The following is a 12,620-nucleotide window of genomic DNA, read 5'->3' on the forward strand; positions in this document are numbered from 1 at the left end:
ATACATCACCACCCACCCCACTCATGGCAACGGTACTGCTGTGAAACGGGCCAAGAAAATGTTCTCTGGACACAAAATTCAAAGTTTGCTTAAAAAATTTATTTGTTTCCATAAAAAATATCTCAAGACTGATGGCTTTTACAGGAGAACTCGCTTGTTGCTCAGTGACTCGTGGAGGCGGTGAAGACGGGGCTGGAGGGGTGGAATAGACACCGTGCTGCACAGCAACAAGCTCGATGGTTTGTTTTAGCTCTAAAACCCAGGGAAGGCAGTGAGACTGGTTGTGTTGTATTGTAGCCAATGGGTATAGTACAAGAAGCAGTGTTTAAAGAGCTTAGGAAAAAATTCCAGGAACTGAACTCAAAAAAAGATTATGTTTCTTTTATAAAGAATACGATGTGCGCACAAAAAAACAGAAACTTTTTTATATTATTATAGAATTACATACTAATTTTTCCAGGTTTGCCAATTGCTAGAATTGTAAAGGCATATGCGACAGCATAGGATAGAAAAATGTAAAAAGCTGTAAGTTTACTGTTTGCCCCTCTCACTTGCTCAGACACTTCCTCCACCTGATACCTGAAACCCAATAGCTTATGAAGGCAGAGCTGTTTCTCGATCAGGGAATTTAAACATGCACGGACCCAATGAAGAACTCGCAACGGGCTGCTGACTTGTCAGAATGTTCATGAAACAGCTCAGCAACAGAAATACTAATATATACAGCACACTTTCCCGCAACTGGACTGGTATCCTCGAGTTCACCAGGGCACTGCCACAGAAGACCAGTATCATCAAGCTCCAGATCAAGGCCTTTTGGCACACAGAAGTGCTTGGCGACACAGCCGTGCCTCTTTCTCCAAAGATGAAACGCACTTCTGCCTCTGTGCATCAGGTATGATGTCATCAAGGTGAGACAGCACTGTGGGGCTCCAAGCTTCCCTTTGTAACCATGAAGGTATTAGTGGTTTAAAACAACGGAGGAGGAAAACACAGCACCATTGTAAAGGAAGCAGATTATATGGGACCAAATGCCTGATTAAAACCACCCTGGTAAGCCTCTGGGCTTTGAAAGAGTCTCCACGGTCCACTTGAACTTGAAAAGGAGGGGAGGTTCATCACAGCATCAGCAAGCTCAGGCGCTGTTGCACAAGAGGTTTTTCCTCATCTCAGCAAAAACGTGAATCGCAAACGAAACCATGAGGTTCTACTAGGTGATTAAACATTTTTGAAAAGTATTAGTTCTGATATTACTGCTGTTATAATTCATTCAGTGTTGTACTGCAGACTGATAGCTGAGCCCAACATGTCCTCTAGTTCCACCACTGGAACACACGGGTGAAACTCATCGGTGAGCTCGGGGGCGGTACAAACACCAGGAGACGATCAAACAAGTATTTCCGACGATATACAGATTTTGCTCCTGCTTTCAAAAAAAAATGCTGTACAAGATGGGGAAGAGGCCTTCGAGAGGCAGAGCTGAGAGAGCTTCCTCACCCTCTGCTGGGTAAATATTGACCACTGCCTGACCCTGCCAGCGGTCCAGCTGTCCACCTGCAGGGGAGAGGGTCCAGATGTGGGATGATGTGGAACCGGTGGTGGCAGGGATTGTGGTGGTGGTGGGGTTGGAGCTGGAAATTGATTTTTTCCTGCGTGCGTGTGTTTCAAAAGATCCTCCAGGAACCTTTATTTCTTACAAACAAAAAAAAAAAGAAAAGAGAAAAGAGTTTTTCAAAAAGCCCAATGGGGCGTGGCCCGTGCACTCTCTGCTCTCTTAGCGGAAAGGTCCCTTCATGCTCTTGGGCTGGTACTGCTCCACGGGCATCATGCCCATGCAGTCGGACGGATTGCAGCGTCCCTGTTTCCCGGGAGAGCCGGGCGTTCCTGGGGAACCTGGCACCCCGGGGATCCCTTGCTGACCCACAGGACCTGGGGGACCCATCTTCCCATAACCTGGAGGACCTTGGACACCTGGAAGGGAGGGGCAGAGGGGGCATGAGGGTTGAATGGAAAAGTGAGGAGGAAGACGGTGAGAGAGGAGAGGCTGATCGCTTGTACGATATCTCACCTGGAGCCCCAGGAGGTCCAATGTCTCCCATCTCCCCAACTCCTTTATCTCCTTTCTCACCCTTATTCCCTGGAACACCTGTGGAAACACAGCACAGCTGGAAACATCTGGGCTTAGGGGATGCAAAATATCTCTTTATACAGTAGATACATACAGGTTTACATACTGTAACACAGATATACTCTACATCTACCACGCATCTGGTAGATGACTAATGTCCAGTTAATCATTAGTAGCGGGCAGCAGTTGTTAACAAATAAATCACCTGTAATTCTATGTGTTACAGTATGTAGACTTATTGTAAATGCAGGCTTCACAGTCCTCTGAGACAGTTAATAAAATTGCTGAAAGATTTTAGAAACTGTGCACTGCCACTAACGAAGGAGCCCTGCACTCCTGCACTGGAGAGTCTTTCTTTGGCCAGGGCTTTGCTACATTTGACTCACCTGGTGGTCCTTGGGGGCCTTGTCGTCCCTCTCGGCCGATCTGTCCGGGAATACCTGGCATTCCGGGTGACCCCTGTCTTCCGGGCATCCCGTCCTTTCCGGGAGGACCTGGCCGGCCGGGGGCGGACACCATCTCCACGGGGAGCTGCACTCGGGACATGTAGTAGGCCATGCGCTCTGTCGGGACAGGGGATAGGCGGGTCAGGGGGTTCTCACACTGCACTGCTTGCAAGCCCCTGCCTGCTGCAGAGCTGATGCACCCCAGAGAACAGCAGGCCAGGCAGTCCAGTGATTCAAAGTAAAGGGATTGTTTCCAGACAGATCCCTGTTCAACCCTTATAAAGAAAGTAGTAAAAGATTGGAGGCCATCAGGCCAGCTTAGCTCAATTGGTTGCTAATAGTTTGGGATGGAAAGCCAAGGTAGGGAGTGTTCTTTATTCCATCCTAACGACATGGAACAGAGGAACCGAGGGTGATGCCGCACTGTCACATGACCGACGGTGATGCGGTTGTCCTCCCCTTGTCCTAGTCTCTGTATGCTGTCTGAGTAAAATCATCAGACTAAATGACAAAAAAAACTTAAAGGGTCATTACCATCGAAGATCTTCATGACTTGCTGCCGAATAAAGTTCTTGATTTCGTCGTAGTTTACAACTCCCTAGAAAGAGACAGACAGGACTGAAACTTTATTTTCATTCGCATTTGCACGCAAACTCAGTGCAGTGCGCAACCACACTGCTCTCCTGACATCCGGATTAATGGAAAACGTTCTGGGCACGGTGGCCGTCTTACGTCAGTTCCTGGCATTCCCGGCATTCCCGGTGGCCCGGCAGGACCGGGGGCTCCTGTGCTGCCTCTCTCTCCCCGGGGCCCCACCGGCCCCATCAGCCCGATTCCGCTGGAGTCGCTCTTCGCCGATCCCCCGGGCAGCCCCGGCCGTCCGCGCTCTCCAGCGGGGCCCTGCGAACCCGGAGAGCCAGCCTCTCCCTGCGGCACAGCGACAGCACGCTCGGTCACTCTGAGTTCAGGGCGGTGACTTTACTCAGTCCAGTTAATTAAAACAAGACGAGAAGAAAGTCTGGAGCGTCCTCACCTTCTGCCCGGCCAGCCCCCTCTCCCCTGGCTGTCCTGGAGCGCCCTGCAGACAGAGACATGTCCTTCAGCTCAGAGCGAAACGGTCTTGTACTGCAGTGGCCTCGTTATCACAGCCATACCCACCTTCCAGGGCCACTCCTCCTTCACACATTCTCCCAAGATCTGGCATCACCTCTCCCTAGCTAACGACTCTGCCACCTCCCGAATTCCTTAACTCTACCGCACATTTGAATATTATCAGTTCTTCAACAACAGCCGATATGAACAGCATTACAGTGGTTTCTCCAACAGCATTTGTTTGTCCTCTGTTGTTTAAATGACCTTCCATATTAATTTTGCCCCTTTCCAGATTTTGCAGGACCCGCAGGAATCACTGAAAATTCATGAAAATAGTACAACTGTCACTGGAATATGTCCTTCCTACTCCTGCAGAGCCATTTCTCTCTCAGTGGAGGTCCTGGAGAGCTCTCATCCCACCAACACTAGCTTGACTCCAGCTCCTTGGTCTTCCTGTCCTGGAAGTTGTGGCTCTCTGGGAGCAGGAGAGAGTGCACCCCTTCTGTATGTGTGAGCGTGTGATACAAGCACAGAGGCGCAGTCTAAGGCGTCATGATCGATGCTCCATGCACTGGAAATGTCCGGGATTTACTCACATCCTTCCCCGGAGTGCCATCACTGCCCGGCTCTCCCTGCCCAAGAAAGCAACAGGAAGCATTACAAGACGTTCCCTGTCTTCTGATTCAAACATACAATCAACAACATGGTGGACATGAAAATTTCACTTTACTATAAGATGTGAATTATTTGGTTTTGATTCTCGAGGAGCATCTAGGAGCATCTTAGAACTGTATCCACGTTACTCTACTGAATCTGTAAAGGTGTCTCCTGAGCCTGCAGAACGATAGGAGTTACTGTAACTGTGTCGTACAGTGACTAACTGCGTTCACTGATCTATACCAGATACTCACAGACTGGCCTGGGTGACCAGGAGGCCCAGGAGGACCAACCATCCCTGGAAGACCTCTTTCTCCAGCCTGACCTCTCTCCCCCTTCACACCCTGAGGGGAGGCACAAAGCACATGTTGAGCCTACACGTGTACTGAGCTCCAGCTGGCGGTTGTGGCAAGAAGGTTTGGTGAAACGAGTGGCAAGTGGTTTGTACCTTCCTTTACATTTTTAACTTACGACACTGATTACAAAACAAATACAACCATGAGCTGGAACGCTTTAGTAGCTCCATCCAGCATCAAAAATGTTTTATTCTTAGTAAGGAGTGTGGTAACAGCATGTTGATTTAATATTTATTTAATTAATTATATTGATTTAGTTATATTAATTGATTAAAACTGCAGTGAGGATTGCATTGATAAATAAAGACATGGAGACATGTCAACAAAACATGGTGCGTTACCGGGGTGAATACCAGAAAGGGAAAAGTAACTTACCAGTCCAGGCGGCCCTGCTGGTCCTGGGGGTCCCATAGGCCCTGCTGCCCCCTAAAGCAAAACCAAACAGGTTTGACATTTAAAAAATCATCAAGCCTTTTGGGACGCTTTGATTTTTAAACAATTTTATTCATTTGTGTCGCTGCTGACAACCTGCTACAATGTTTGAGTCACAGACCCATATATGTTTTTTCATTAATAAATGTTGATCATTACAGTGTCGGGACAATATCAGGACAGGCCAGAGCAGGTTGAAAGTGTTTTAGATCTGATAAACTAACGCACTCCGCAGAGCATATCACCCCAGGTATCCCACTATTCACACCAAATGTCTACTTGTGTATGGGTTCAAAAAGACATATTTCCTAACTATGATTAAAAAAAATATTCCAGCTAAATTTGTATGAGGTACAGTATTCTGTGTTTTGTAAAAGGGAAAAAAGAAACAACACTAAAGCTTTAAGGCTATGAAGCTCTTTTTCCAATCACACAGACTACAGTCAGATACTCACTAAATGCCCTGGGGGTCCTGCTGGCCCCTGTAGTCCCGGGGTCCCTGGATCACCCTGCAACAACAGCTCTGTTAGCAGAATCAAAGTCAAAAGGAAGCTACAGTGGATCAGATTGCACATATTATTCATTTGCTTAACAGATGCCTTTATCCATTAGAAAATGTACAGTAAGTACAAGGAAAAACTGTGCAGGACCGATAAAGTAAAACTAAATAACAAAGAGGGTAAGGCATAAACTGAACTAGGTCAGCACAAACAAAATAAAACCAGGAATTTAAAAATGGGACACGCAGAGCAGTGATGTAAATACATCATAGAGATGTTTACCCTGGTACAGTGGATAAGTGCAGTTAGCAAGTTGCATTACCGGTCTGAGAATTAAAAACAGTGGGACAACAGTGTCAGACACTGAAGAGTGGAGCTGAGAGCTGAGAGAACACAGCTGCTGTCCAGACACACGAGTCCTGAGCGGCTGAGCGGCTCTGATATCTGTGTGCAGCTCATTCCCTGAGATGGGGAGGTCCACAGAGAGGGAGGAGGAAAACGGGTGGTCAGAAGTTGAGAGGTTTAGCTTGAAACGATGGGAGTGAGCTCAGTAGGAGTTGGCTGGGATGGGCACTGATACTGGAGGAGATGCGAGTGTCTGAGGGAGGAAGATCTGAACTTTATCAGCTTGGAAAAAAAGAAGAAGAAATGCCGTGGTCCTCCCACAGACTCAGAGAACCCAGATGGCAGAACAGATGGGAGGGAGAGGACAACAGTGGACAGATGGGGAAGAATCCAATAGTTCAATAACATGTATTAGATTCCGAGCTCCCAGCTACCTGGTGGGACCCATGTTCTGTAATACTGAGGTAACACAGATTAAGTGGGAGTGTTAGGCAGGGCATCCCACCCTCATTTCGAATTGTAGCGATGGGCATTTATTAAGTGTAGCTCACCTCCATGCCAGGCCGTCCTGGTGCTCCAGGTGAACCTTGGGGTCCCATGTCTCCCTGGGAAAGAGCAAGAGTCAGGGGTCAGCCTCATCCCACACAACATTAGCACTACACAGCTGGGTGTCCAGTCAGGCCCATGTTCCTGCCCTTTTCATGACCTTATTTAAGATACTGCTTAGATCATGCTATCGTGACTGAACACATTAGAATGTACAGTACTACATTGAAAATCTCAAGTTGTAGCTTCAGGAATATAACTTCAGTGAGGACTGGGATGAGCTGGACCTTAGTTTGGAAAGACAAATCTCTGGATGCTGCTGCAGAGAAAGGTGGTAATAGTGTCACCAGAACAAGGAGATTCTCCATAAACCCTAAATTGAAGGACTAGAAAGGATTACAAGGAGATATAGCACCGCTCCTCGAGTTTCTTCAGCACTGCTTATTTAAAGTAGCTATTCTAGGCCATCAACCTCCATTCCCAATCTTCAAGGGATATATTCTTATAGTAACAGTCACTGATATTAAGAAGTAACTTACTTTCTGTCCCGGAAAGCCAGTATGTCCGGTTTTTCCTTTGAATCCCTGGAACACAATTAAAATTGTGCAAAAATTAGCCGAACACATGTTTCCAAAGCTGTTGATATGTCTGAATACAGACAACATCATCATTACACCATCATTGCTTTTAAGGCAGAATTATAATGGGAGAGTCATTTCTTGTTAAACACTAACAGTTCACGTGAATGTTCAGTTGTATTAATGATTATTTCTTTAACTGGGATTCTGGACTGGAGATATTCTGGGAAATAAAGATAAAATGGCTGCCAGAATACGTACTGGGAGACCTCTGGGACCAATAGGACCGACTGGACCAGGTTCACCCTGGAGAGGAGAGAGAGCACATCGAGAGTCAACATAAAAATCTGCAGGCATCAGAATCACTAGAGCAAGACATGCATGCAGAGTGATGCATGGATTAACCTCACGAGATTGCAGCCTCGTATCATGATCTTCACTATTACTATCAGCTGATGGGGCTAACACCTTTTTCCTAATGGGAAGATAGAAACCTGAATGAAACAGTAAAGTCTGTATGTTAGAAGCAGGATGATGATGTAACTCGGTGATCATGCCGGCGCTCCATGGATGGGCTGTGGGGATTCTGCAGTCATGCAACACAGGAGCAGTCAAACTGGTCACACAGTGAAAGATCTCAGAAGACCTTCCAGGGCTGCATCCTATAGCTCTGCATGCTCTGATGGACGGGACAGAGCAGCTGCACTCTTGCACCCTCTTGGGTGAGTGTGGTGGAAGGACCTGCTCTTACCCTGGGCCCTGGTTTGCCATCCTTTCCATCCATGCCCTCAATCCCTGGAGGCCCCTGGACAGACGGAGGAGACAGGGGAGAGTAAGTGCTACGCAGTGGCCACAGCTTCTCACACCAGCGCTTTGTTTTTTTTTCATCCCCCTTGCTGTGCCTAAGTCACGCTGCCATCGGTGAAAGGTCACTGACTCCAGTTGCTTTTTAAAACTTTAAATGAACTGTCTCCACCTTTCCTCCAACCTTCCCGCAAACCAGCGCTTGCAGCACAAAACAAAGTGAAGATCTGCTGTCCATACCTACTCCTGTCTTCAAGTTGCATCTTTCAGAATTTCACAGTTACTCCCAGAAGGTAAGAAGTAAGAGCACAGACCGTCTTAGTGCACTTCCTGATGCACTGCCACACAGCACAGAGATCACAACCTCACAACCTCCCTTACCTGCATTCCAGGTGTCCCAGGTGAGCCAGGGGGCCCCATGGGGCCCTGGGCCCCCCGTGGCCCCTCGCTGCCCTTTACGGGGAAGAAGAGACGATGCTGGTCAGTCATGATTTTTAGGGCCGGATGTCACTTTCAGCCAGCAAGAGAAATGGGTAACACTCGTGCATCTATGGGACAATCTTTGTTTCAGGAGTTGCAGCTGTGTGTGTTTAAGTGTCAACAAAACTACTCAGTTTCAAGGAGGAGTACATGGAGTCATAAACTGCAAGTCAGCCAGCATGAACGAGTCAGCGATTCCTGAAATGCTTCGAAAGCAGGAATAAGACAGTAAGATCCACCCAGTGGATACACCCACCTTCTCTGCCGGGGGCCCCTGAGGACCAGCAGGACCAGCCTTGCCAGGGAATCCGGGGGGGCCCTGCAGAAACAAAAACACAGTCAGGACGACCCCCGTCAAGAGCACACCACCAGCCGCATGCAAGCCTACGCCCAGGAGGCATCACAGTCTCCACTGCCTGCCTCCCTCATCTGGATCGGGTCATTCTAGTGCCACCACCGTCCTCACTGCTTCTGGCACAAATGCGCGAGAAATGCTCGTGCTGATTCAGGCAGTGTAAAGAGCCGCCGTCCCGCGTCACTGTTCTCGCCCGGCAGGGCACGAGAACCCTCCCTGCCGCGAATGCCAGCTCTGCAGAACCGGTTTCTGCCTTACCGGTTGTCCTGGAAACCCCGGTGGCCCCTGGAAACCCTAGAAAGCAAAGAAGACAGGACGTGAGGAACTCGGAAACAGTTGGCGCATTCGGTGATGAATTTGCATCCAGCTCTGCTGTGTGGAGAAACGTCAAGGTGTTTCAGCTGCAGTGAGAGAGACTGCCCCTTACCTGATCCCCTTTGAGTCCTGGATTCCCAGAGACGCCATGGTCACCCTTCGGGCCCTGAGCAGAGATAAGAAACAGGCCGTTAAATCCCAGACTTCTCTGGGGTTTAGATCCCAACTACACATGGCAAGGCCCTAGAACATAACCTGCTGTTATCAATACGGCCCAAATCCCCTTGGTATAATTTCATTCTCTACTTCTAGTTTTAATTGTTTAAGAATTCGTTCACATTTCATTGTGGAATGTGTACAACAGGGGCGATGAAGAGCCAGTCAAGTAGGCATTAGGAGTAACCCTTTGATGCTCTACTTACTGTAGTAATACTCTGAGCAATTTCATTTTGACCACTGAAGCAGGTGATTTGTTCAATTAAGGATTTTGGAGATGTGTCAAAATGAAAACCCTGACACCCTATAGCAGAGTAGGGCCAGGGGCAGTCATTTCAGTCTTTAAAGCTGATGATTAAATAGAAAGACCTGCTGGGATGTAGCCACTCCTGGTGCACTGTAACTCTCCTGCTTTATAATTGGTTCCAAACTCATCCGCAGAAAATGAGTAACTGTGTCTAGGAAGCGACGGGGTTGCTGCATTTCACTCACCGGCGATCCGGCAGGTCCCTGGTAGCCCGGAGAGCCTGGAGGGCCCTGAAACAGCACCAATGGATTGAAGTCAGGTTTTTTGGATTCTGGAATTGCTCCCATTCCAGGTGCATCAAACACCCGGTCTGAATTCAGGCTCCCTGTCCTGCATGCTGCTTTCCAATTGTAGCTAACGATTAAGAATAACACAGTTTCTCCATGCCAACAAGTCACATCCTTACCGATTCCCCTTTCTGTCCCACTGTCCCTGGGTTCCCCCTCTCTCCCTTCAGGCCCTGCAGAGGGGTAAACAGAGAAGTGACGGTGAGAAACGTCACTGGGCAGCCCTGACAGACAAGCACATGCACATCCAAGCCCATTGATCCAGGAAGGGACAAGTGAAAAATATTAGCCTGACAGAAACCATAACAAGTACCGTCACTCTTACTGATTATAGGAAAGGTAATTTTACTGGCTTACAGGCTAAATACATAACTCTTTTTTGTCTAGTACGCAGCAATGCACTGCAGTAAAACCAGTGCCAACTATATTTATGTAGAGGATGCAAGAAGTTACAGAGCAGTTCAGTTTCAAATGAGTTTTAATTTTCTGGAGAACATGTAAGAAGACACACACCAAGTGTATGCCATGAAGGTTTTATAACCTGAGTACAGCTCTGGTCACCCTGTAGTCTTACCATGAAGGGTCACAAACAACAGATGTCGGTTTCCCTAAATTTAGAATGAAATCCAGGTTCTTCATTTCAATCACTGTGATTGACTTTGTGTGTTTCAAGAGGCTTATCTGGTAAATGTCCCTTCAGGTTGTGTGTCCGGAGCAGATGGACTCAGAGCACATGGTCAAAAGGAAAGAAAAGGAATGACTCCTGCAATGCTTACATGCAAGCCAGGAGGTCCCATTGATCCTGGGTATCCAGGTGACCCTGGGGGACCCTAGAAAACACAACCCTGTTTCAGTGGCACTGTGGACAACAGGAATAAAGAGCAGGTCTCACCACATATGGAGCTCTGCGCCATGGAACAGACATGAGCACCAAAAACTCGAATGGGCAACATGCACGACTGAGGATTATTGCTTTTTGGTGAGATGCAGACATAAGTTTGGAATCAAGTATTGACATGGACTGACTATTTGTATAAAAACCTAAAATAAGACGGCTATAGTGTCTTCTTTCAGGGCAATCTCATGGGGAAGATGGCACACAATCGCTGCTGGTGTTCCTGGCAGGAGTCAGGTCAATACCGATGGACTCACCTGTTCTCCCTTCATTCCTGCAGGGCCAGGAAGTCCACGCTCTCCCTGCTGGCCCTTCGAAAGAGAAACGTTTCACTAGAACTCAGTTGCAGTTGGAAGGATTTTAGCTGTTCTGCGTCCTGAACATGTTTCCAAATGCACACAAGTACAGAGGAACTTTTCATACTCTGTGCATTCACTATGCAGAAGTATTGTGTGTTTTCTCAATGCAAAATGCACTTAGGCATTCCATACCTAAAGGACCCAGAAAAAGTCAATTGTACTGCCCTATGTTTTGTGAGACAGCAGTCTCATCACATCTCTCTGACCCTAAAAACTCCCCCCATCTGTCTCTTTGTTGTGTTCACACTGCAGCTCCCAAACTGTCTCTGAAATCTTCATGTACACAGCACATACTCAGCTTGACAAACAGCTCTTTCCATACAATCATCAAGCACAGTTAATCCCACAGCTAGTACTGCAGCAAGTCTGACAGATGTAACATTTCTACTCTGACCAAGAAATTCCTGGAAAGGCAGGGGAGCAAAAAATTCTGTCACATATTGGAAAGTACAACTAAAGACTTTTTTTCAGTGCATAAAAAACCCCCAAAATGAATAAAGTTAAAAGGAAACAAAGCAATCATTGACTTTTTGCCTTGGTTTTTGGCTTCTGCAGACTGTATAACAGAACGATTTAGAAACCTGGTAGTCCAAATGTACAGTTATAGCATTTCAACTGGTGAAAAGGGCAATTAAGCACTGGACATAAAACAGGAGAAATCACTATTGACGGTTTATAACTGAATCTTCAAGTGGAAGACAAAGAATCTACCCCTACAGACAATAACTCTAGAGACACTAATACAATCATATTCTGTAATACTAATTGTGATCACATGAAAACAGCCGAGAAAAGAATTTGCATTTACACTGAGACTTGACCTTAATCTGCTTTAGGAACCAGTTTCCCTGTTAACACTCGGTTCTAAAATTAAGCGTCCATCATACAAGCTCATAGTTATTGGCTCTACATGGATGACAGAAGACAGGAGTTTTACTTTTTGGGAGCTGCCATAACCTAATTGTGCAGGACACTTACAGAACCTTTAGTCTTAAACGACTAGTCAAAGGAAATTACTAGTGATTTTCTCAGATCCACCTCTAGCAAAATACAAATGAAAACTCAGTAACTGCAAATTTACTAAATAGTTCTCATATGTTCTGGTTTATACAGTTCTGGTTTAAAACTCCAAAATTCTGGCAGAAGTATAATTGTTCTGAACTCTTATATTATGATAACATACTAAATTACTGAGCTTACAATGTACTAATCTAATTTTATGTTTCAAAGAAATAAAAATGTCTAGCTAGGCCTCTCAAAAGACAAAATTGCATAATATGACTGAAGAAGGTGTTTAGTAAATTAACAGCTTGCTAAATAAAAGATAACAAAAACAAGTTATCTGCTTTATAGAAAAATATTGTCCTACATTAAATTGTACCACAATTCGTGCAATGTATGAATAATTAGAATTTTTTTGCTGAATTAAAATCAAACTTTACTGTTTTAAAAACAACTCAGGCACTCAGGACATCCTACAGCAAGAGGCAAAACCACAAGTCTTTTACTCCCAGCACTCGGT

At 46.4% G+C, this 12,620-nt stretch overlaps 1 protein-coding gene across 6 annotated transcripts in view; it reads right to left on the bottom strand.

Moving 5' to 3' along the window:
• Nucleotides 1-77: 77 nt before the first annotated feature.
• col16a1 (collagen, type XVI, alpha 1) overlaps nt 78-12,620 on the bottom strand; it is a 57,344-nt gene continuing 44,801 nt past the window's right edge. For all 6 annotated transcript variants that reach the window (XM_015348468.2, XM_015348470.2, XM_015348469.2 and 3 more), the window contains 22 exons: nt 10,997-11,050; nt 10,621-10,674; nt 9,964-10,017; nt 9,743-9,787; nt 9,147-9,200; nt 8,978-9,013; nt 8,621-8,683; nt 8,266-8,337; nt 7,832-7,885; nt 7,342-7,386; nt 7,042-7,086; nt 6,508-6,561; nt 5,567-5,620; nt 5,055-5,105; nt 4,578-4,667; nt 4,263-4,298; nt 3,608-3,652; nt 3,307-3,501; nt 3,109-3,172; nt 2,515-2,691; nt 2,069-2,146; nt 78-1,971 (listed from right to left, as the gene is read on the bottom strand). In XM_015348468.2, coding sequence (XP_015203954.2) covers nt 1,775-1,971; nt 2,069-2,146; nt 2,515-2,691; nt 3,109-3,172; nt 3,307-3,501; nt 3,608-3,652; nt 4,263-4,298; nt 4,578-4,667; nt 5,055-5,105; nt 5,567-5,620; nt 6,508-6,561; nt 7,042-7,086; nt 7,342-7,386; nt 7,832-7,885; nt 8,266-8,337; nt 8,621-8,683; nt 8,978-9,013; nt 9,147-9,200; nt 9,743-9,787; nt 9,964-10,017; nt 10,621-10,674; nt 10,997-11,050 — 1,617 coding nt within the window. In that variant the 3' untranslated portion in view covers nt 78-1,774. The remainder of the gene's footprint in view (nt 1,972-2,068; nt 2,147-2,514; nt 2,692-3,108; nt 3,173-3,306; nt 3,502-3,607; nt 3,653-4,262; nt 4,299-4,577; nt 4,668-5,054; nt 5,106-5,566; nt 5,621-6,507; nt 6,562-7,041; nt 7,087-7,341; nt 7,387-7,831; nt 7,886-8,265; nt 8,338-8,620; nt 8,684-8,977; nt 9,014-9,146; nt 9,201-9,742; nt 9,788-9,963; nt 10,018-10,620; nt 10,675-10,996; nt 11,051-12,620) is intronic.

The sequence above is a fragment of the Lepisosteus oculatus genome, chromosome 11 (assembly GCF_040954835.1).
Source record: "Lepisosteus oculatus isolate fLepOcu1 chromosome 11, fLepOcu1.hap2, whole genome shotgun sequence".
Classification (NCBI taxonomy): Eukaryota; Metazoa; Chordata; class Actinopteri; order Semionotiformes; family Lepisosteidae; genus Lepisosteus; species Lepisosteus oculatus.